General features: G+C 48.4%; 1 protein-coding gene across 6 annotated transcripts in view; it reads right to left on the bottom strand.

The window, feature by feature from the left end:
* EPHA10 (EPH receptor A10) overlaps positions 1-21,441 on the bottom strand; it is a 113,803-nt gene extending 92,362 nt beyond the window's left edge. For all 6 annotated transcript variants that reach the window (XM_038377567.2, XM_043505876.1, XM_038377568.2 and 3 more), the window contains exons 1-3: positions 21,279-21,441; positions 3,765-3,829; positions 733-1,402 (exon numbers count right to left, since the gene is read on the bottom strand). In XM_038377567.2, coding sequence (XP_038233495.1) covers positions 733-1,402; positions 3,765-3,829; positions 21,279-21,363 — 820 coding nt within the window. In that variant the 5' untranslated portion in view covers positions 21,364-21,441. The remainder of the gene's footprint in view (positions 1-732; positions 1,403-3,764; positions 3,830-21,278) is intronic.
* Positions 21,442-23,804: the final 2,363 nt, after the last annotated feature.

Raw genomic sequence — 23,804 nt, 5'->3', positions numbered from 1 at the left:
TCAAAGCGCCAATTGAAATTATTTGAAGAGATGCATCTTAGTTACTTTGACATTTTTAACTTCATTTACAGAAGCATTTGCTACAATGCTGAGCTGAGATTAGATACTGACCAAGAACTAAGAAAAAGATATTAACAAAATCCTCTTCCATTCCAAAAGCATTTCCAAACACTGATTCCAAGGACAGCACCAGCCCCTGGCTCACTCAGCCCCTTGGTAATGATGAGTTTTTCTTCTTACCATCATTTTAAAAAAGAGAGAAACTGAAGTGAATTTCAGCATCATTAAAGTAACACTAGTGAAGTAGGGGTTATATCCATTTTTACAGCTGTCATTAAATGTAACCTTGCAAGCTGTAAAGTCATTAAATTATTAAATTGAATGCAAAGCACGACAATGGGGACATTAATGTTCTAGAGTCATTTTATGGCATGTACAAAGTTATGGAAAATATCTGAAGCTATTCTTAGATGCTGCTGAATCAGTCGGCACAGTACAACCAACACCACCACAAAAAACAATATATCTTATTCCCTGGTCCCCAAATAAAACTCTGGTTATTGGATTAGTAAATCATAATGAACTAAAAAAAAACCACAAACACAAGAGTGACAAAATGCAATTCCGTTTGTTTACATTGTGCTCTGATACCAGGGTGCTGGACACAGTATAACAATGTGATGGACTGATTGGGGCCTGAAATAGAAATAGAGCATGAATGGCCATTTTTACCTTCACACCCATCATCCTTCTCTTCAAAGCCAGCACTACATGTACATTTCCCAATGGGGACTAACCACTCCCCCTCTGCACTGCAGTGCATCCTGGGAGGACTATCCAGGTCTACTTCAGAATGATTGACGCAGGTGCCCTTAACTTCCACCAGGGTTGCAAAAGCTGCTTCTGCCACAGTGTCTGGAAACACCGCCAAGTTCTGCACCGTGGAGAGGCACTTTTTGTAATAAACCCGCACGGAAACCAGAGCCACGCAAGCACCCACATCCTGGAAGCCCAGGTGGAAGCCTCTCTTGCTCAAATGCCCAATCTCCCTCAGCTCTGTGTTCAGCTTCATTTTGCGCTCGCCCAAGTCCCCCTGGGTGAAGCTCTCGTCAGCAGCAATGGTGTCAATTTTTGTATGCTTGTTCTCACGGATGCTGCGGCCCAGATCAGAATCTGACTCAATGTAGTAGAGGTTGAAGGTCTCCTTGCATGTGCCAACCACCCCAGGGATGCTGTTACAGTCCCTCAGGGTGAATTTCAGCTCAATGAAGATTCTTTGGCCACTGCGCCTGGCAATCCAGCCCGTCTGCAACCAGTTGTTTTGATTTGATTCCATGACATTGCAGACCTGGTAGGTACGAATCGGCTTGTAGTTTTCATCCACTCCACTGATTTCTTCCCACTATAAAAAGAACAGACACATCTTGATATCTGCTATTTAGTGAGAACCAGTCTTTTAAGTAAAGCCCCCTCCATACCAAGATCATTGTAAGTACAGCCACTAAAAACTCCTTAACCTTTGCATCATTATAACAGGCGTTAAAAAAAACCTGAAGCCCACAGAATACACAAATCCCAACATAGCCACTCTGCAGTGTTTTCCAGTTTCTACATATTTAGGAGGGAGAAACACAGTCAGTAACAGTCGACGGACACAGGATTTAATGTCTAAAAAGGATCTAATTTCTAAAAGCCAGAGAAGTCTTGTCTGCCAAGCTAGAGGCAAGGTGCACTATCCCCCAGTTCACTCCAGCAGGGCCAGGGATGGCATTCCCTTTATTAGTGACTAATGTCACAGTTAAGAGTATTATTAGGGCCAGTTTCCAATCTCATTTGACTGACCTCTTCTCTCCAAGCACCAGCTGTACTGTTCTGAAGGTGGTGACTGCCAGTCTCTCTGCAACTCCACTAGCTTTAGGTCATAGGCTGTATTTTAGTATAGTACATCAGTAATTACAGCTCCCCAATGAGGAAACTACTCTCCTAATTAGAGAGCACCATGGGGGAGGGGAGAGAGTAAGGAGAGAGGAAATGTCAGACCAACTTCTCCTCGCCTGTCATTTGGTGGGCAGGAGAAGGAAGGACTCCACCCTCCCTGCCAAGAATGACTCCAGCAATGCTGAGCAACTCAGGTCAGAGCGAGGGGCAAAGTCCCCAAGGCCGGCTGTCTCTCATGGCTTTACCTTCCCGTAGAGGTAGTATTTGCACTATCACCCAGAAGCAACTCACACTGCCAAATATCAAAAGAAGCTAGAGATGGCTGGGGATGAAGGAGCTGGATGCCTCAAACCCAACAGGTACAATCTCCAGCCTGAAAGCAGGCCAAGGACATTGATTCTCTCAAGGAACAAGCTCACCCAAGTGTAAGTGAAGGGGCATTTCCCTGCAGCGGCCAGGGAAGTGCTGATTGATGAGATGGTGATTAGATCATCTTAGCCCTGAGAAAGAAGTGATCTGAGGGCTGCTCAAAGCAAGTCCTTCCACAGGTGGCAGAGTTTGAGTGAGATAACCGAAGAAACCCCCTAATGGAGTTCCTTCCCAGCCACCCACAGCTTCAGTCCAGCTGACCCCCTGAGCCAAGCTCCAAACATGCAGAATCACTTCTGAAGAGGGAGTTAAGAGCAGCAAGAAACATCTGATTTCACCGATTTGCCCTTTCAGATGAAAGTGGGCACAGCTATAGACTAAGGCAGCAATGCAGCCATTCACTTAGACAAACTATAAATCATTCAGGAGTCACATATACATATGGGGTCAAGTTCCCCAAGAATTCCAGAGATCCGGCCCTTTCTACTCATCGGGGAACTGAGTGAATCCTTAAGGCAACTAGAAAAGGAGTACTTGTGGCACCTTAGAGACTAACAAATTTATTTGAGCATAAGCTTTCGTGAGCTACAGCTCATTTCATCAGATGCATTCGCTTGAAGTGAGCTGTAGCTCACGAAAGCTTATGCTCAAATAAATTTGTTAGTCTCTAAGGTGCCACAAGTACTCCTTTTCTTTTTGCGAATACAGACTAACACGGCTGCTACTCTGAAACCTGTCCTTAACGCAACTGGCCTGGAAAGTGAACTACAGAGAAAAGCTTTAATTGACTTGAGTTCCTTCTCTTAGTACAAGAATGCAAAGCGCATTGTCATGAGCTATGCTCAATTTGCAGTGTTCCTCTGACATAATCAATACACTCACTCCGCTCCTCTCCCCAGCTGTCTGGGATTGACAAACATCACTGTTCATGTCACAGCAGCATTGTGTCAGCTTGTCAAGCCTGCTGTTCACATCACAGAGACGCATCGTTGCTTCTCAGCTCACGTCTGGGATCTGGATTTTAAGCAGAATTTTGTCTACCCATCATTCTAACACTATTAGTGGCTGAAGGCAGATACCTATCTAGATGAGCAATAGCCAAAAGTAAAGGCCCTCCACAGTACAGAGCATTTGACACCCCTGGGGAGATCATAGGGATCAAGAGTTCCGTCTTCCCCTTCTTGAAGGGAGTGCACCAATGAATGCACTTCCACAGGTGGCATTACTCAGCTGCTGAAGCTAGTTCACTCGAGCCATGAAGCCATTCCCATAAATACAGACAGCCCAGAATCACCACGCAAAATCAGGAGAGATTCATGACACTTGTAGGAGGAGAGTACTGCTGGATGCACACCATTGCTCTAAATCAGAGTTAACCAGGCTGACCGGGGTGGGACGGGTGAGTTACCGGAGCTGTATTATAGCGACAGAACATATTTGCATATGTTTTCACTTACCCCATTCGATGGGTGCGACGTCCAGCCCAATTCGGCCTGTGACTCCTTAGAATCCAGCAAAACAACTGCATGGGAGACAGATGCGTTAAAAAGTGAATTTATAGAACTCACACCCATCTCAACCACCCTGACGAACTACACTGAACATCCAGCCTCTGAAATGACCAACTGGCTCAACCATTTGGAAACAGCATTCGGACCACTTCTCGCTTTTAAAAGGGCACAGTCTGCCTCAGACGTACACCCCACTGAGCAGTTTCACAGGAGTGACGCTACCATGCTCTAAAGGAGACCCTGAAACAGTTTAAAATCCCAGTTTGTCACCAGCGGACACGAGAAACATAATGACGACAACTATCAGGGTGTAGCTGTGTTAGTCTGTATCCACAAAAAAACAAGGAGTCCGGTGGCACCTTAAAGACTAATGATGACAACTGTCACATCTTCAAACTATTTCAAAGGCCATTTTGCCTTCCCTGACCAGCTGAGACCCGAGTTGCAGGTTCTGCATTTGCAAACTTCTACTGTTCCAACAACAGCAGCAAAACTGCCAGAGGACATGTGCTTTGGGGGGCTGAAAGGTCAGCAACTATCGCAGGGTAACCACAGAGCCCTGAACGTGGGGCAGGTGGGGCGAGAAAGACAGGGAACAGACCATCCAATATTTTGTTACAAACATGTAAGTGAATTGAGAGCTGTTAAGTTCAAGAACTTACTACAGTACAGCCCCGTTTACGCGCAGATGTCGGGAGTCAAGCCGTCACAACCGCGTGTTAACAGACCACGGGTTAAGAGGGCCATGCTGAAATAGCGTCCCAAATACTGCAGGCCTATCTGTTAATGGCGCTTTGCAAGGATATAAACTCAAATGCGTAATCTAATAAAAACATTACTACTACTACTACACAGGAGTGAAAGTAACTCAGGACACTTACCGGTATGGGGCAGGACCAGCTCTGGCCCCTGGAAGGGGCAGGGCTTCCAGCAGAAGGGGCGGAGCTAGGGGTCAGCACCCCCAGCCAGCCCTTCCAGGCCACCTGGTCCACGCTGCCCGGGGTTCCCGTGGTAATTTAAAGGGCTCAGGGTTCCCAACACCACTCCTGCGGTAGCAGTGTCCGGAGTCCCAGGCCATTTTAAATCGCCGGCCCCAGGGCAGCTGCTCCCTTTGCCCCCCCCACCTGTCAGCGGCCAACGGGGGCAAAAGGGACAGGGACCTTAAAGCGCTGCAGGGTCCTTTGCCGCGGCAGCGCTTTAACGTTGCTGCCCCTTCCCCCTCCCCGTCAGCGGTAAAGACTTACAACATGTTTCCGCTCTGCACTTCCTGTCGATTGCTATGTCAGTGAGCAAACTGTAGCGCTACATAGCGACTTCCTGTACCGCGTGTTAAATAGGTAGCACTGGGAGGCATAGCGCTACCACATGTTCAGCGGATTCGCGTGTAAACGGGTCTGTACTGTACTGCTAAGGTGGAGTCTTTAATCTCATTTCTACAATCTTTCCTGTGCACCTCTGACAAATCAATGATGGTAGAGCTGCCTCACCAAACTTCAGCAGCCCTACCCAGCTATCCTGTAATCATAGCTATGAGGGTGGTCTATTTTACAGTGGCAAGAACCACCCCAGGATACACATTATAGCGCACAATTACATCTCAGTGGAGAAATGCTGGTGTCACTGAGGTCATGGCAAAAGTCCCACTAACTTCAATGAGGCACAGCTTTCATCCCAGAAGTTCAAAACGCTCAGATACCATGGGGATGGGTACTAGTAGAAAAATCTTTAGCTAGCTAAAGACAGCTAAGCATTGGCCTCTGTGTAGTGCCTTGCAACACAGCCCTTCATACTACAACCAAAATATCAGCCACATGACTCACATGTGTAAGTCTGATCTAGAAATATCATGACATTACAACAAGTGATTTTCAGTACTACTCCCACTTGACATTAAATACCACATTGAAATTGACTTTAATGCTTGAGATTAGGTCAGGTTAGCCCACCCGGCTCCTTGGAGCAAAGCACGGTGTTCCACTTTACAAACATCAAAACATCAAAACCTTTACAACGGCAGAATTGCTGGAAATTTCCCCAGTTTCTGATCCAAGTTACTCAGAAGGGGTTAGGCGAGGTCAGTTTCCGACACACTGGAAAATGGTGCTGCCTTTTCCAAATGCACCGTTGCCACCACCAGGCCTCAGATACTAGATATCGTTTTACACTAAATATAAACGCCCACTTCGATTCCCCTATGTAATGGCCAAACACCACAGGTCACCAGCAGGGACAGATCCTGGGACGGTCGAGATGACCCAGCAGGTCTTTTCTACTCTCAATAGCTGTAGTTTCCATGCCGGGGATATACCAAGTCATTCATTTATTCCAGAGTAGAAGTGAACCAGGTCTCTTGGCAGAGTACCCCGAGAGAGGCAGGGTCAAACTCACTCCTCCCTCTGAAAGTCATAAAGACCCCATCTCTCTGCAGTGGGATTCCCTCTAAAACTAACAGGGTATAAAGGCTAATCTCCTACAGGCTCATGTCAAAAATAATAGGCTGGAACCATCTGCATTTTTATCACAGTGATAAATATTTCACGGGTGTATGTGTGGCACATGGGCCTTTTATTGGAAGAGACTATCAACAATAGTCATTAAAATGTTCATTTTTAACACCCACTTTGGAATATAAAGACTCAAACATTTAAACGGATACAATGAAGATACTGAGTTCTCAGGAATTTATGGCTATAACTTCCGTCACAGACGAACAGAGGGTAGCTTGTTTATTCAGTTAACAGATAATAATTAAAATGTTTTTTTTCCTTACGGATTCCCTCACGAGTAAGGCTGCATGTCTGTCACAGAGGCCGTGGAAGTCATGGATTCCGTGACCTCCATGAGTTCTGCAGCAGCCTGGACCAGCAGCAGCAATTTGGGCATGTGGGAGGGGGCTCAGGGCTTCGGTTTCCATAGAATCAAAGAAGTTTTAATTCACATGCAGAATTCCCCCCCACCATCGAGTTTAGTTATCTGTGAACCTTCAATTGCCAGCCTCTGCTGTGCTTTCCTAGCAGATGCTAGTTCTTCCATCAAATGATAATACTGCTGATTTGGCCATTTGCTATGCCCCCTGCCATACCCACCATATTGTACCACTTCATAAATTCAGCTGATCACTACCAATGGTGCTTAGCAGCATTAGCTTCTCAGTATCTGAGCAGCAAATTGAGAGACAGGGCTGTTTCTGGACAGCACAATGAGCAATACTTAAAAGAAATATAATCTGTATGAAGTGAAGTTCAGAGTGAAATGAAAACAAACCTTGGCTCTCTCCATCCTCAAATCATTCATTTGCAGCAGGGTGTTTGTTACAATGCAGACCACACATTTTACTCCAGAGCCCAATCAAATTGGCCACAATCCACTGGCCACAGTTCAGATAATGCTCTTTTCCTACATTATAGTAGAGTGGATTACAGCTATGCTGAAATTATTTACAGTAACAAATTCTGACAAAACCAGTACTTCTCGCAAATAACCTCCCTCCCTCCCTGCATTTCACGGTCCGCAGCTTCATTTCAAGCTGAGAATGTGCAAATGAAGCACCTGTATATCCAGATCGCAATTGAGTTTAGAGGAATTATTATTATTATTCACCACACTCGTGGGACTATTTACATAATCACCAAATAGCCCAGTAATGGGGCATTCGTTATTTTAAAATCTAGAGCGATGAATAAAAACCCTCAACAAATGAATGACAATTTAAAAAACGGACCGCAAGAGCAAGTCACTGGCAGCCAGTTTCTTCTTCTAGGATCAGGGGTTTCTGATTTGGGGAGGTGGGAGGAAGGAGAGGAGACTCAGTTTTCACATCACTTTTTTAAGACACTCTTCTGCCCTCTCCAGACAGAGCTCTTTGTGGTTAAAAATGTCAGCAAGACATACTCTAGCGATCTCAGTGTACCCACAATTCCAGGGGGATTATTAGGCAAAAGATCCAGATTTCATCTGCACATAACCCATGTTAACATAGTTTGGCTCTGTGTCCCTTTCGGGGTTCGGCATGGGTAGGTATAAGGCTGCTGTTACCTCCAGGCTAATAGACACAGACCTGGAGTTCTGGCAACACCTGCTCATGCTCTTAAATCCACAGATCTTGGGTTCACTCCCCATGGATGACCCAGCCAGCAGGATCATTACATGCCCATAACGGAGTCTTATAGTATTAGAAGTAAAAGGGGTTTGGGGAAGAGATGGGTGGAGGGTGAAAAGGAAGCCCCACAGGTTTTCTTCCCTGCCTCAACTGTGTTACTCTGGGCTGCTTTAGATTTAACTGCAACAAAGTGTGACAGACACAGAGGCTAACAAGGAAAACAGTTAATAATGCGGACCGCCACACAATTTACACGAACAACTCATTGTCCTCTAGCACCTTTCTACTGAAGGCCTCAAAAGCACTCTACAAGCAGTAATGAATGAAGCCACACATCATCCCTGGGAGGAGCACATTGTCCTCGCCTTACAGATGAAAAAACAGAGGCAAAGAAGGTCATGAGAAGTGCTACAAGTTGCATCCAATGAGTAAGTTTGGACAGACGAAGGTGATGTTTGTACTGACTGGCTGGCTTCAGCTGTGTGTGACCCGAGTGTATTCCTAGTCAGCAAACTTGCTTACAGCCGAGGCTGCATAGGACAAAGGGGATGTTTTGACCACAGATATTACATAAACTGAAGGGAGTTATTGGGACAACAGATATGCAAAATGTACTGCCAAGAGACAATTAGAGAAAAACAGGTAAAAAGTCCCTACACAGAGTAAAGGGTCAAAGTGACCTGGCCAAATTTACATGATCAATGGTAATAAAGCAATTAGATAAGAGAAATAACCACAGGAAAATAGCTAAGATAAACAGAAGTTATGCCAATTAAAGTTTACATGTGTACTGTATGAGTTACATAAGATATGCAATATTCATGATACTTAATGGTGATTGGAAGAGAACTAATGAATACGCAATTTGGATGCGCATAATACAGGATAGATTGTCAGAGCTTTGTAGGAGAAACCCATTGTGACTCGCTGATGCCCCAGGAGAAAATAGCTGGCCATTGTCTTTTTCTGTATATCTGTCATTCATTATTTTAATAGTAATTGCAATCCCAAGGCATGCTTCTGGTTCAAACAAAGGTTTGAATGAATAAATTCAAGTATGTCAGACCTAAGTGGGTGTCACGCTCAGCCGACAACTGGAAGAGACTTCTCCAAGGCACATCGTGTTTGTTCTAGAGCCAGGAACAGAAGCTAGATTCTCTCCTTCCTGCACCACATGCTTCAACCAATAGGCAATGCTGCTGAGCTCCATATTTGCAACACACCATCGTACCTGCTAGGCAAATTTGTATGCAGTCCATTTAGCTGTATAGTAACTGAAATGTAATGGAATACGTAATCCCCTCTCCAAGGGACCCGCTGATTGATCAGATCTGATATCAGGTAACAGAACGCCATGATTGTATTAGGGAGCTCTCAAAGGAGCAATTAATACTTTACAAAATTAATTATTTGCCCTTTTAAATTATATTTATAAAATCCACTTGTGCTGCCATTTGAAGAGAGATCCCCTGGGAGAGACTATCTCCAAAGACCAAAGAGACAGATGTTTTTGCTACTGAAGCTTAATAGAAAAATTAAGCAAATATATGCACATCTGGATAAGAGAATAAAAACACATACAAGAGAGGCCTTAAAAGCTAATGAGATGTTCAAATATTGTTTCCTGGTGGAGTGGCAATTAAGCATGTTTCTCAAAGCACAGCAAAGCGCTCGTTTGCTCCTTGCCAGCACCACAACATGACAGGAAAGTACTGAGATTTCAAATCTCTTCTTAGTGCTACCACTGCACAGTAGCTAAGAAAGCAGGCATATGCAAATCAGCGTTCAGAGCTGCAGTGGAGTAACAAGTACAGTAAATTTAAGTCCCAGAAGTCTCTGTGGGGCCACTCTGGGTACAGTCCTCTGTGCTCCTTGACTCCATCTTCTCGTACACACCACAACTCCATGTCCCGAGCCCCAGGGCTCCTAGCCACAGGAACAAGCGGGAGCTTTCTCAGACCCCAGTATCCCACACTGTTGCTTTAGCTGCTCCCTGACCCTCCTTCCCCTCTCAAACCATACGATCTACCTTTCACCCTCCAAAATCCCAGATGCATGCCTGCTCTTAATACCGTCCCATAGGCATTGACACTAGTTCTGAAGTGTGCCAAGCAGAGAGACAGGGTGGGAGTCCCAGAAGCCTGCATCCCACATGTTTTATCCTGCCCATCCTTCCCCTTGCATTAGGCTGCAGCTCCATTCTTCCCACTCATCCATGGGCTACTGAACACCCCAAGGTGCAGAAAATTCTGCTTTATTTCAGAGAACATTTAGCTTGTCATAGAACATGAACCTAGAGAGACAGAGATGGCCAGTGTTGTAATATTTGGAAAAATACAAAGGGATGTTTTGGAAAAATCACATCATTTATAAATCGTTTGATGCTGAATTCTTGGATTTCTCAATTTCAGGAGAGTTTATTATCGCCTGTCAGCGTGCATGGATTCAAGTGAAGCTCAGGTGTCTGCGCTACCAAGATTACCTGCCTCAGTAACTGAGCCCCATGGGGAGCACTGACTGCATGTATTTGGCAGAGCAGAAGGTTAACCGTATACACAGTCATTCCTTCTTCCTGGAGTCCCCACAGGGCAATGGGAGCTCAGCGGTCTGCTGAAGACTGAATGCTCTCTGAATACCAGCTGGCCAGCCGATGGCAGTGTCGTTCAGCATGCTCTGCTGGCTAATTCAAGTATCACAGGGTGCACCACATCCACCAGGTAACTTTATAACAGGGACTCCAAAGGTATCTTCAAGCTGCTTGTTCAAGGGACTGTGCAGCCAGGTTCCGCAAGAGCTCCAGGTCTTTCTGACCAACCTACTTTACCTAGTTTGCCAGGTAAAGCACACAGCATGCCAGAACGCCAGACCTAAATTCCATCCCACACTTTGGCTGCATTATGTACTTTGCAGAACCTACACACAAGCAGCAGCTTCCCCAGCACTTAGAACCTGATACTTCCTATCTAATACAACCTGGTACTTAAATTCTGAACAAATCAGAGTGGGATTATATAGCAAGCAGGGCCAGATTAACTCTCCTGTGGGCCCGGGGCTATTAGATTGTGTGGGGCCCCTGTATACAAGTCTTCTTCCTAAATTAAAATAAAATGATCACAATTATGGCATCAAGGCTACTAACGCTATACTAAACTTGCCTTTTAATTAACATAAAGCCGTTCTGTGGTTACATTTCAGTCTTAAAACATGTAGAATATAGTTAATTCAAAATAGCCTACGTCTTACCTTAGAACAGCTGTAATATTAGTTTCTTTTGGGGAGGGAGTTTGGGTGCAGGAGGGGGCTCCAGGCTGGGGCAGAGGGTTGGGGTGCAGGAGGGGGTGCGAGGTGCAGCCTCTGGCTGGGAGGCACTTGTCACAGGTGGCTCCCGGCCAGCAACACAACAGGGCTCAGGCAGGCTGCCTGCCATACCCCCATGCCACTCCCAGAAGCATGTGGCTGCCGGCACATCTCTGCACGCCCCTGGCAGGAGAGGGGGAGGAGGAGAGGGAGACAGCGTGTCTCTCTGCGCTGCGTGCACCCGCAAGTGCCACCCCCACAGCTCCCATTGGCAGAGCCAGAGGCTCCAGGATCGATAGGTTGGTGACCACTGAATTGTATATAATTATGGATTTATTTATGCGGGGCCCCCTTTAGCCCAAGGCCCTGGGCTGCAGCCCCTAAAGCCCCTGCATTAATCTGGCCCTGATGGCAGGGTTGCTTGTGATTGGGGGGAAAGCAGGGGTCAGCTGCCTTTGGGGTCTCTTCTGGTTCATGCCTTATGTTCCTAAAAATCTCATGCTCCAGGACTTAGCTGGTTACCTGCAGGGGTCAGGAAGGGATTTCTCCCCCTCCCCCCAATGTATTCTGGAGCAAGCTTTTTGTTCTTCTTCTGAGATGGCCCTGGCTGGAGGTAGAACACCGGATGGGTGGGCAGGCAAGCATTCTCTCTCAGATACTTGCCTCGTTGGTTCTTGCTGACATGCTCAGGGTCTAATGGATTGCTCCCAAGTCAGACTGACTGTGATCTGAGGGTTTTTTTTTGCTTTCCTCTGAAGCATGGGGCAAGGGTCACTTGCCAGGATTATCCAGGTCTCTCTCTCAATCAATTCCCTGCCAACTGAATGCGTCTCGGGCTTTGGTGCACCTCAGTCCCTCCTATTCTCTGCTTGCGGCACATAACAGTGTAGTCTCCTGTGGGCTGTGATAATTTGGCCTAATTTTGGTTGTTGAGTTTAGCGTGTGGGCGTTGGTGGCCTGAGCCATGCATGAAGTCAGACTAAATGATCTTGGGTCCTTTCTGGCCTCAAACTCTCTGACCAGCTCAGCACAGAGAAAGCTAAGCCATACCGTAACAGTTGCTATGGCACCAACTCCCGAATTTAATTGAGCACCAGAGTTGTTAAATACTTGCTAACTTATTGGATTGGCATTCCCTCTCCTACAATCACACTCCTTTGGAGGTCAGGAAACAGATGCCCTCATCCCCAGAGCAACAGAGCTCAAATGAACGTTGTTGTCAAGCGAGGGACTAGTGGAATCCAATAAAATAAACTGATTCAATCTCTCAATGATGATCATCAAGCCCCCTAGCATGTTGGGCAGCCTCCTGAGGACAGAGTTTATATACCAATGTCTTCGAAATGTGTGCTTGAACAAGAGCTTCCTTATGAACCAGATGTATAAGGAATCTGCAGACAGATGTCTGAGACACTGAAAGGTAGAAGAGAAAAATCCAGAGAGAAGAGTGACACTCAAGTATCTAACTATGACCCCTGGTCGCTGGGAGGTTGGCTCTAGCAGGAGCTGCAGGTATTCTGTTTGGGGATAGTTGGGCCCAGGAGCTCAAACCATCTAAGTGACAACCCGCTTTGAGAGAAATGCACTGGGATATTCCTACTAGAAGGCCAATTAAGTAGGTTTGCACGGAGACGCTGTTCCAATTTCTTGAGTTTCCAGTCAGCTGGGAGCACAGTCCATTGTGTGGGTGGCTCATTCATGGGGCTAACTGCAATAGAGGTTTTCAACTTTCCTCTGTTTTGCTTGGGGGTTAAGAGGACAGTGATTCTCCCCCACTACTGCTTCTGGCTGTACAATGCTAACTCTCTCCTGCAAAGAGGGAGCTTGAGTTGACCTACGAGCTGTATTAGATTGAATAAAAATAACCCTGCTCTCTGATGCAGCACAAGGGATGGCAACTCTGTTTAATTTGTGAAATCAGTGGAGCTGAATAGTTAGAGCTCTTACTCTGCAAAAACCGGAGCGTGTGAAAACCTCCATATTGATGCAATAAACTACTTTTATGATGGTCTATTATTTTAAACCGTAAGCCTTGCTGTAACTGTGTCTGCTCCCACTAACTTACTCTATGAAGGATTTGCAGATGCTGGAGGAGGGCACTTTATCACAATGTAATAGCAATGGCTGAGACACATCTGAACAGAAGAATGAAACCTCCTTTATCAGACTGGCCCCTGGGTCTCTGGTGCCATGAAACTGTCACAGCTCAAGATTGATACTCAAAATTTCTTTGTCTTGGCTGAGATGGAGCTATTGGTCCAGACAGAGTACAGCTATGCCTGAAGGTGTGGGCTTGGGACAGAGACTGTAAAGGGTTAACACTGACAATTCCTGGACTGCCAGGCAGAATACATAGTCAAGGTCAACTTAGCTCTGCCCATGTTTGGTAGAGCTCTGTGCAGCACTATACCTAGCACACCTGAACTCAGCCCCGGATGACTGAATTGATGCTAATGTCTGGTTACGGGAGTTGTAGAAGGATGAGAATCCCTGGCAGGCCTTAGGAATCTGATGATTGAAGTGCTGCAGGGGTTCCTTAAAATTCTTGTATGTCAGTTAAACACTTGAGTGTCACTCTTCTCTCTCTATTTTTCTCTTCTGCCTTTCAGAGTCTCATCTGCCTGTAGATTCCTTATATATCCGGGTAATAAGCAGGCTCTTGTTGAAAAACACATCTTGAAGACACAGGCATATAAACTCTCTTGATAATCATCATCTAAGATCATCTAAGAGACTAAGAATCAGTTTATTCTGTTGGATTCCATTCATCCCTTGCTAACAACATTCATTCAAGCTCTTTTCCTCTCAAGGCAAGTGGTTCGGTCTCCTGGACATCTAAGGAGTGTGGCAAAAAGATAGGGCAAGCCAAGAAGGGAATAGTGATATCAAGTACATATCACCCCAGGAAAGCGAGAGAGGACACCCAGAAAGACAGGCAGGTGTCTAGGAAATTAAATTAGCACACTGGGCAAAATCCTTTCATTTTCCAGTTCATTGTGAAGCCACTGTGAAAGGCATGCATCTAATGAAGTGGTTTTTAGCCCACGAAAGCTTATGCCCAAATAAATGTGTTAGTCTCTAAAGTGCCACAAGTACTCCTCGGTTTTTTTTCTGATATAGACTGACATGGCTACCCTCTGAAATCTGTGAAAGTTCAGTAGCTTTCCAACAATGAGCAGGAATGTAGGGATACCACCGTGTAACATACATGGCTCTGTGTACACAATGGTACACTAGGGTCGAAATCCTGCAGCAATGCTCTCTAGGCTCCATAGCACTGTGATGCCAAATTCTGCAGATGAGTTAGACATGGTATTTATTTCATTAAATATGAAAGCAATCCCAGAGCACAGTCAGCGTAGGACTCCTTGATTTATAGACTCAAAGGCAAGAAAGGAGCATTATGATCCATGTCTAGTTGGCTCCATGTCTAGTTGGCAGCCGGTGTCAAGTGGAGTGCCCCAGGGGTCGGTCCTGGGGCCCGTTTTGTTCAATATCTTCATAAATGATCTGGAGGATGGTGTGGATTGCACTCTCAGCAAATTTGCGGATGATACCAAACTGGGAGGAGTGGTAGATACGCTGGAGGGGAGGGATAGGATACAGAAGGACCTAGACAAATTGGAGGATTGGGCCAAAAGAAATCTAATGAGGTTCAATAAGGATAAATGCAGGGTCCTGCACTTAGGATGGAAGAATCCAATGCACCGCTACAGACTAGGGACCGAATGGCTCGGCAGCAGTTCTGCGGAAAAGGACCTAGGGGTGACAGTGGACGAGAAGCTGGATATGAGTCAGCAGTGTGCCCTTGTTGCCAAGAAGGCCAATGGCATTTTGGGTTGTATAAGTAGGGGCATAGCGAGCAGATCGAGGGACGTGATCGTTCCCCTCTATTCGACACTGGTGAGGCCTCATCTGGAGTACTGTGTCCAGTTTTGGGCCCCACACTACAGGAAGGATGTGGATAAATTGGAAAGAGTACAACGAAGGGCAACGAAAATGATTAGGGGTCTAGAGCACATGACTTATGAGGAGAGGCTGAGGGAGCTGGGATTGTTTAGTCTGCAGAAGAGAAGAATGAGGGGGGATTTGATAGCTGCTTTCAACTACCTGAAAGGGGGTTTCAAAGAGGATGGCTCTAGACTGTTCTCAATGGTAGCAGATGACAGAACGAGGAGTAATGGTCTCAAGTTGCAATGGGGAAGGTTTAGATTGGATATTAGGAAAAACTTTTTCACTAAGAGGGTGGTGAAACACTGGAATGCGTTACCTAGGGAGGTGGTAGAATCTCCTTCCTTAGAGGTTTTTAAGGTCAGGCTTGACAAAGCCCTAGCTGGGATGATTTAACTGGGACTTGGTCCTGCTTTGAGCAGGGGGTTGGACTAGATGACCTTCTGGGGTCCCTTCCAACCCTGATATTCTATGATTCTATGATTCTATGATCAATTCATCAACGAGTTTCCCAGAAGAAGAGCTCTGTGTAAGCTGAAGTGAGCTGTAGCTCACGAAAGCTTATGCTCTAATAAATTTGTTAGTCTCTAAGGTGCCACAAGTACTCCTTTTCTTTTTGCGAATACAGACTAACACGGCTGCTACTCTGAAATCTCTCACCAACAGAGGTTGGTCCAATAAAAGCTATTACCTCACCCACCTGGTCTCTCTAACATACTGGGACCGACAAAGTTACAACACCACTGCATTTCAAACCATCATTCTTTGGTCTCCCTACCCATAAAGCTGAGTTGTGTAAACAGAAACTTTCAAATTCCTCAGGCTCCTAGAGGAAAAGCAAAAGGTTGGAGCTGACAGAGGCTAACAGGCAAGGTCAATGCAACCCATGTCAGGAACTAAATAGGTGCAATCAGTGGGATCACTTGGAATGAAAAAGCTGCAGTCGCCAAAGGGCGTCACTAGAGTGAAGCAGAGCTAAAAACATACAAGGCTGGCAGACAGTAAACTGCCTTATTCCAAGGGACTGCACCTGCCCTAATTACTGAGAGGGGAAGACAGGCAGAGGAGCCGTCTCAAATGAGCCAGAGTGTTCAGTCAAATGATCTTGGATGAAAACCAGCAATGCAGCTTGATGTTGGGGGTCATTTTAATTGCAGATCAAGGTTTAAATCAGGCTTTGTTAATATGAACATTGCAACCACACAACCACCAGATCCAGCTGGGCTTTCAGCATGTTTCTATCCACGTACCGTAAGCTTTCTTGGTGGACTGTGTTCAGACTCCGATCCTTCCACCACACTCCCAGAGGGATATTGTGGCAAGGACAGCGCTATAAGATTTGGGGCACCAATACAGTATTTTAGGCATGGATGAATTGTGAAAGGGGCAAGAGGAAAGAGAGAAGGCTAGAACAGTGACACTGTGATGCACTGAAACCACCAGGAACTTTTTAACTTCAAAGAGGGAGCTTCCCTCCCCCAGAATTCACCATGGGCAAATTCTACCATGCAGCCAGGATCAGGGTTTGCTGCACAGAACAGAAAGGGGGGGTCAAGACCAGGGCTCAACTTTGTTTTCATCTACTGAACAAAAGCAATTGTGGCCAACTCTTCTATGGTCCTAGAAGAAACAGAGCAACCCAATGCAGGAACGTTCTCAATAGTGTAGGGACTGCTTCTCAGTCTGAGAAACTTCACACAGTCCAGGATTAGGATTCAGCTCCTGCATGTGAAAGTCCCCCACTGCTTCTTAGTTACAAAAGGAGTGCATTTCACCTACAACGGCAGGAGAGGCCAGGTTGCTGTTACAGTGAGAACTCAACATTTCCTTTCAAGCAAACCACACTATAGGCACAGATTGCACAAGATTTCTAAGCCAAATCTGAACGCCACAGAATAAGTAGCATTCTGAAGACTACTGTACAGCGGAGCAGGTCATGTCTTTAAAAGCAACAGCTCTCGGATCCAAATGGTTGCATGGTAGCTCTTCCAGGAATAAAGTGTCAGATCTTAGATTCACTGTCCAGCCTCCCACGCTAAGGCCTTCTGCTGTGAAGGGAATGGCGCAGACATTCAGAGGAGTCCTGGCTCCTCTCCCCCATGGGAATTTGTAAATGCAGCGAGCACATGCAGGACAGAATAGATTGATCAATCAGTGATAAATCAAACCACTACCCATCACTACAACCATGCAAGTGGAAAGCACAGGCCAACATGAGCACAGAGCTCCATGTTGGGGGAAAAGCAGAGTGCAACGTAATCAGAAAGCAGGAAGCAGAATGGGGAAAGAAACCAAGCTTGCCATGCCATTTCTAGATAGAACATTGACAACAACACTTAGCATTCTCTAGGGCTTGGGCCACTTCACACCACAGTGCAACACTGAGCACCATCTTCATGGTGTGAATGGGAATTTCAGCAACACTAGTGACCCTAGTGTATTTTAACTACAGCTCTTCAGAAATGCAAAGGCTGTTAAATTAAGCTTCACTGGGCTCATTTAGAAAAAAAAGTATATGAACTCCTAGCCTTTTATTTGCCTGCTTTATTTGAATGAAAAATATTGCAGAGAGCAGATCAATACACTATAGACAGATTGAATTCAATGGTTTTGAGTGTGAAAGCAAAGCAGGAAGGTGGTAGAGGGGTGAGAGACATGAGCCTAGAACAAAGTCAGCCTATCCGAGTTTTCCTCCTAGGACATTTTTAAGCATCTCCAGAAGGCAAGTTCAGAGAGCTGCTGTGTAATCAAGTGTAAAGAAAGGGAACTTGCCAGCAAGAATTTCCAGGTGATCACAGCACTTAGACAGAACCACACTTTTCAATACAGCTTCAACATGCATCCTGTTATTTGTATCGTTAACCATTAATGCAGCATCAGAGCTTTGCACAGCATTTTTCAGGGATTGCAGGAGAGGGTCACTGCCCCAAGGACATCTCTTTCTAAAGAAGATAAGCATAGAACACAGCCGTGATAGATACAGGGAGAAGGTAAGAAGCTTAAAATATAAGCCAGTTATTAGTATTACAATAGGAGTAAAAGGCCCTGCTGTGCGGGGCACTGCACAAGCTTAGCATGGGACAGCTCCTGCCCTGAAGAATTTACCATCAAGAAAGGAAGGATTATCATCACTCTTTACAGAGGCGGAACTGAGGGAAGTAAATCTGATCTATTCAAATACTTTTAAGCAAAGCCTGAGCTAGGAGGAGGAGAAGACAGTCCAGGAGGGGAGGTCAGTGATGAAGAGCACGGGGGGGAGTGAGGGTCTTTCCAGACATAGGGAGCATCATCACCCAAAAGTATGAAGAAGGGGCAGCAGTTGAGGTAAGCAGAGGTAAGGGCAGACGGATGGGGGGGATTAGAGAGAAGGTTGAAGCCTCAGGATAAATTTAGTACAGCAAGCACAAGCTCAACCTACAGGAGTTCACTTTCCTTCCCCCTCTCCAATCTCAGAGTTGTGTATTTTTATCAGATACTGTCCCATCCCAGAGGTGGGCACACTCAGTCTCTCAGCAGAGTTCCAGTGAGATCCACTGTCAGTAGCATTGCTCTTGGTAATCTATTCAACACCTGGAGGCGGCAGCCAGTGTTGGCAAGCTTGTGTGTCTATCTACAGATAAATACACAGCTGGGTAAGTGACCAGATGGGGAACCGCACACAATATCCATGGGGCATTTTTTGTAAGCCAAAAGGGAACCTATAATGAAGGATGCTCTGAAGTGTAGGATTCCAGAGAACCCACATTGCAATGGCAATGGAAACAGAAGCAGCAGTTCACGCTTTTCAACACAAAACAAAGCCATGTCGGGCAGTTTAATGCAATAGCAGTCACGTGGCACCTAGACATACAGGAAATTAGCAGCCAGAAATAGGATTTCAAGTCAAAACAAACTACACTTGATGAGACTTTATTACCAGGATCTCCTCTGGATTAATTCAAGAAAGGAAAAGGAATTGAATCTAGAGTTTCCATTCCAGAGAATATTCTAGTCATGTAAACAGGAGAATTTTGGGACTCTAAATTAACTTCAGCATACCACAGAAAAGCAGAACTTTTCTCCAACTATACACGTGCATAGCAAAGAGGAAAAAAACTCCAGTCAAGCAACAACATATTGCAGAACTTGCAATAGCTACCTGAATTATGAACTTTTATCACATAGGGCCTAAGTCATATATCATGTTCTCACTTAGTGCATTATTCACCAATAATACAAGGACAGACTGGTTACAGCACTAATTACAAGCTCTATACTAGTACCTCATGTTAGTTCACCTGAATGACAATTGTACATAAGGTACACAATCTATATGGTTTAGTTTACCAGATTATCCACAATGTCAGCCAGTCTGCCCTGGAATTTAGAGTTAGTAGTGACTCTACTGTTCACATCACCAGATGTCCATCTTCTACACTCTCCTTAAGTGATAGGATTACAACCCAGCAAACACAGTAAGAATTAATCAGACAAGGATGGAAGCTTTCGATTCTTTGTTCCTGGAAACCATAAAACTGCTGTCCAAATCTTTAAGCGACACACCTCTCTCAGCTAAATTAGATGTTTATAGATCCAGGGACAGAGGAAGTGAAAATTCACCGATTTGGCCAGACTACACTCCAACCTTTTCCCATCTCTGGCTGTAGCCTCTATGTTATTCCGTTCTTCAGGCCAGATCTGAGGAAGAGCTCTGTGTAAGCTCAAACCCTTGCCTCTCTCACCAATAGAAGTTGGTCCAATAAAAGGTATTACCTCACCCACCTTGTCTCTCTGTGTTATTCTGTCAATTAAGAAAGGAAAGATAACTGCACAGCCTAGGAGTACCCGTGGCACCTTAGAGACTAACAAATTTATTAGAGCATAAGCTTTCGTGAGCTACAGCTCACGCATCCGATGAAGTGAGCTGTAGCTCACGAAAGCTTATGCTCTAATAAATTTGTTAGTCTCTAAGGTGCCACGGGTACTCCTTTTCTTTTTGCGAATACAGACTAACACGGCTGCTACTCTGAAACCTGCACAGCCTAATAAAACTCACCTACTGTCACATGTTCTATTGTCCCCAAAATAGCACAAGTACAATACTAAAAATTCACATCTTTACAACCACAAATTGACAGCTCTACCATGATTTCGCATTATATATGTTCTCTTTAGATACTGATCCCATTATGAACCAGGAGGAGTTCACACAGCCAGAATAATAGTCTGCGGAGGTTTTGGATCTTGGAGGCAGACTGAGAAACATGTGTACCCTCCAAGCTGTTGATTTTTTGAGCAACCTGCTTGCTTTTCCCCATTCTGCCTTTTCTCTTCACATAGCATACAAAACTAGCACGAAAAACCAGGGGTTCCTTGTAAAGCTGCACGTGCCAAAGAGAATGATCTGTGCAAGGAATCTCCAGGCATAAGATAGAAAGGGACCAGGCACCGAGTCTAGAGGGAAGGGATGAGCAACCTGAGTCCAGGACAGACTCCCCACAGAAAGAAAGGCTTCTTGCAGACTCCACTCCCCTGATCCCAGCCTCCAGCTATCCTCCTCTCTGCTCAGGGGAAGGGAAAGGAGGATGAGGACTAGCTGCTGTTTATAGGGACACTCAGGAAATGCAATTTACAACAACAACTATTTATAAACATGCTGGAAACACTTTATTTATATGCAGATAGCAGAAACTCTTCATTCATCGTATCCCCCAAGTCTCCATCGCCTCATCCCCAAACTGTTCCCCTCTCTTCAATGCAAAGGACCCTGTTTTGGCAAAGGACCCTCCTCGGGAGGCTGGGAGGAACCACATGGGGCACAGGAAGGTTGAAGATGTTCGTGTCAGAGCCCAGCTCATGGCTCAATGACAATCAATCCTCCCACCCACACAGATACTCGCTGTCACAACCCTCCCTCCTCCCATTGCCCCTTCCCCACCCATCCCACACGCTACCCCTACTCACCCTCTCCTCCACATTGCCCCTGCCCCCTCCCCCCCACACATTGCCCCTGCCCCCTCCCCCCCACACATTGCCCCTGCCCTCCCCCCCACACTGCCCCCTCCCCCCCACACATTGCCCCTGCCCGCGTCTCGGATCCCCTGCACCCCAGCTCGCCCCCCGGCCGGACTCACCCTCCTCGGCGGCGGCCCCGGGCGGCGGCAGCAGCAGCAGCAGCAGCAGCAGCAGCACAAGGAAGCCGCCTCCGCCCGTCTCCATGGTGCTGCCGACTCCGCGCGGCTCCAGCTGCCGCCGCCGCCGCCCTCATCCCGGCCGCCCGCCCGGCCGCCGAGCCCGCTCGCCTGGGCGCGCGCCCCGCCCCCCCGGCAGCCGGGCCAATGGGGGCCGGGGGCGGAGGCAGGGGCGGCCACGCGCGGCGAGGGGCAGAGCAGAGCGGGAGGGGGCGTGGCGAGGGTCGGCACCGGCCAATCACAGCGACAGGCGCTCTGGAAGGGCGGGGCGAGGATGGGGAACAGCCATTCACGACGCGGGGTGCGGCAGGGGCAAAGCGGTTGGGGGCGCGGCCGCACGCAAGGGGTGGGGGCGGGGAGAGGAGCCCAATAGCTACGCCGGAGGGACGGGCGTGGCCAAGGGAGCCCAGCAGCCATTCAGAGAAGGGGGCATGCGGGGGCGGGTCTCCCTACCAGCCAATAACAAGTGAGGGGCGGAGCCGAGGGTGGAGCCTGCGCGGTCTGTTTTAAGGTTGAACGTGGGGTTCATTCCCCTCCCCGCGGTTAACCTGCCCCGGGCCGGGGGCTGTGCGGGGCCCGCCTCGGTGGGGCAGGCGCTAGGGGAAGGGGAGTAGGCAGTGCTGGGGGGGGGGCTCTGGCGCTGGGGGGGGGCGGGGAGCGCTGGGGGGGAGGGCTCTGGCGCTGGGGGGCGGGGAGTGCTGGGGGGCGGGGAGCGCTGGCTCTGGCGTTGGGGGGCGGGGAGTGCTGGGGGGAGGGCTCTGGCGTTGGGGGGCGGGGAGCGCTGGGGGGAGGGCTCTGGCGTTGGGGGGGCGGGGAGCGCTGGGGGGAGGGCTCTGGCGCTGGGGGGGCGGGGAGCGCTGGGGGGGAGGGCTCTGGCGCTGGGGGGGCGGGGAGCGCTGGGGGGGAGGGCTCTGGCGCTGGGGGGGGGCGGGGAGCGCTGGGGGGAGGGCTCTGGCGCTGGGGGGGGCGGGGAGCGCTGGGGGGAGGGCTCTGGCGCTGGGGGGGGCGGGGAGCGCTGGGGGGAGGGGCTTCTGGGCGCGGGGGGGGGGCGGGGAGGGCGCTGTGGCTCTGGCGCTGGGGGGAGGGGGCTTCTGGCGCTGGGGGGGCGGGGAGCGCTGCGTCTGGCGCCTGGGGGGGGCGGGGAGCGCTGGCTCTGGCGCTGGGGGGGAGGGCTCTGGCGCTGGGGGGGCGGGGAGCGCTGGCTCTGGCGCTGGGGGGGAGGGCTCTGGCGCGGGGGGGGGCGGGGAGCGCTGGCTCTGGCGCTGGGGGGGGCGGGGAGCGCTGGCTCTGGCGCTGGGGGGGAGGGCTCTGGCGCTGGGGGGGCGGGGAGCGCTGGCTCTGGCGCTGGGGGGGAGGGCTCTGGCGCTGGGGGGGCGGGGAGCGCTGGGGGGAGGGCTCTGGCATTGGGGGGGAGGGCTCTGGCGTTGGGGGGCGGGGAGTGCTGGGGGGGAGGGCTCTGGCGTTGGGGGGTGGGGAGTGCTGGGGGGGAGGGCTCTGGCGTTGGGGGGTGGGGAGCGCTGGCTCTGGCGCTGGGGGGAGGGCTCTGGCGTTGGGGGGGCGGGGAGCGCTGGGGGGAGGGCTCTGGCATTGGGGGGGAGGGCTCTGGCGTTGGGGGGTGGGGAGTGCTGGGGGGGAGGGCTCTGGCGTTGGGGGGCGGGGAGCGCTGGCTCTGGCGCTGGGGGGAGGGCTCTGGCGTTGGGGGGGCGGGGAGTGCTGGGATTGGGGAGTTCTGAGAGTGCTGGGGGAGCAGGGCTGGCTTGGGGGGTTCTTGGATGTGGAGATCTGGAAATACTGGGACTTTGGGGTTGGGGGAACTGGGGGAGCTCTGGGATTAGCAGAGTTGAGAGGGCTGGTGGACTCAGATTGAGCTGGGGGGCTTGGGGGGAGCTGGGAGTGCTGGGGAGGACCTGGGGGGCTCAGGGATCTGTACTGGAATTTGGAGGCCTGTGGCTCAGAGTTGCTGTGGGATGTAGCCACTCCATAGGGCTGGGGATTTAGAGGGCTCTGGGATGTCAGGTTCTGGGCAGGGGGAGCAGTTTAGAGCCAAGTCCAAAGCCTTCCCTGTAGGTTGGGGGGGGGGGGTGTCATTGTGCTGTTCAGAGTGATGCAATTGCAACATCTCTGAAAGATGTGAGCGTCTCCTATTCATGCTGATGAGTTTGTGATTCTGAAGCCTAATGGCTACATCCCGGGATCCTAGAAACATAGATGGACAATTGTGCATACAGAACGGCTTTCAGCTGCCTGTGTAATTCATATGCACGGTTACTTCAGACCCACACATAAGTGGACACTTAAACAAAGGGCAGAAATATCAGTGGTCCTAAAAATCAAATTACAACGTCAGGGTCATAGTTTGCCCTCAGTATCATTGGGAAATCTACTGTGGAGGGTACTATATGTCCTTATAGTCACAGCGCATCAACCCTAATTAAAAATGTAATTTGGCCCTCTCCACTGAATGAGCTC

The sequence above is a fragment of the Dermochelys coriacea genome, chromosome 19 (genome assembly GCF_009764565.3).
Source record: "Dermochelys coriacea isolate rDerCor1 chromosome 19, rDerCor1.pri.v4, whole genome shotgun sequence".
In the NCBI taxonomy this organism is placed as follows: domain Eukaryota; kingdom Metazoa; phylum Chordata; order Testudines; family Dermochelyidae; genus Dermochelys; species Dermochelys coriacea.
This window is presented reverse-complemented; position numbering and strand designations above follow the sequence as displayed.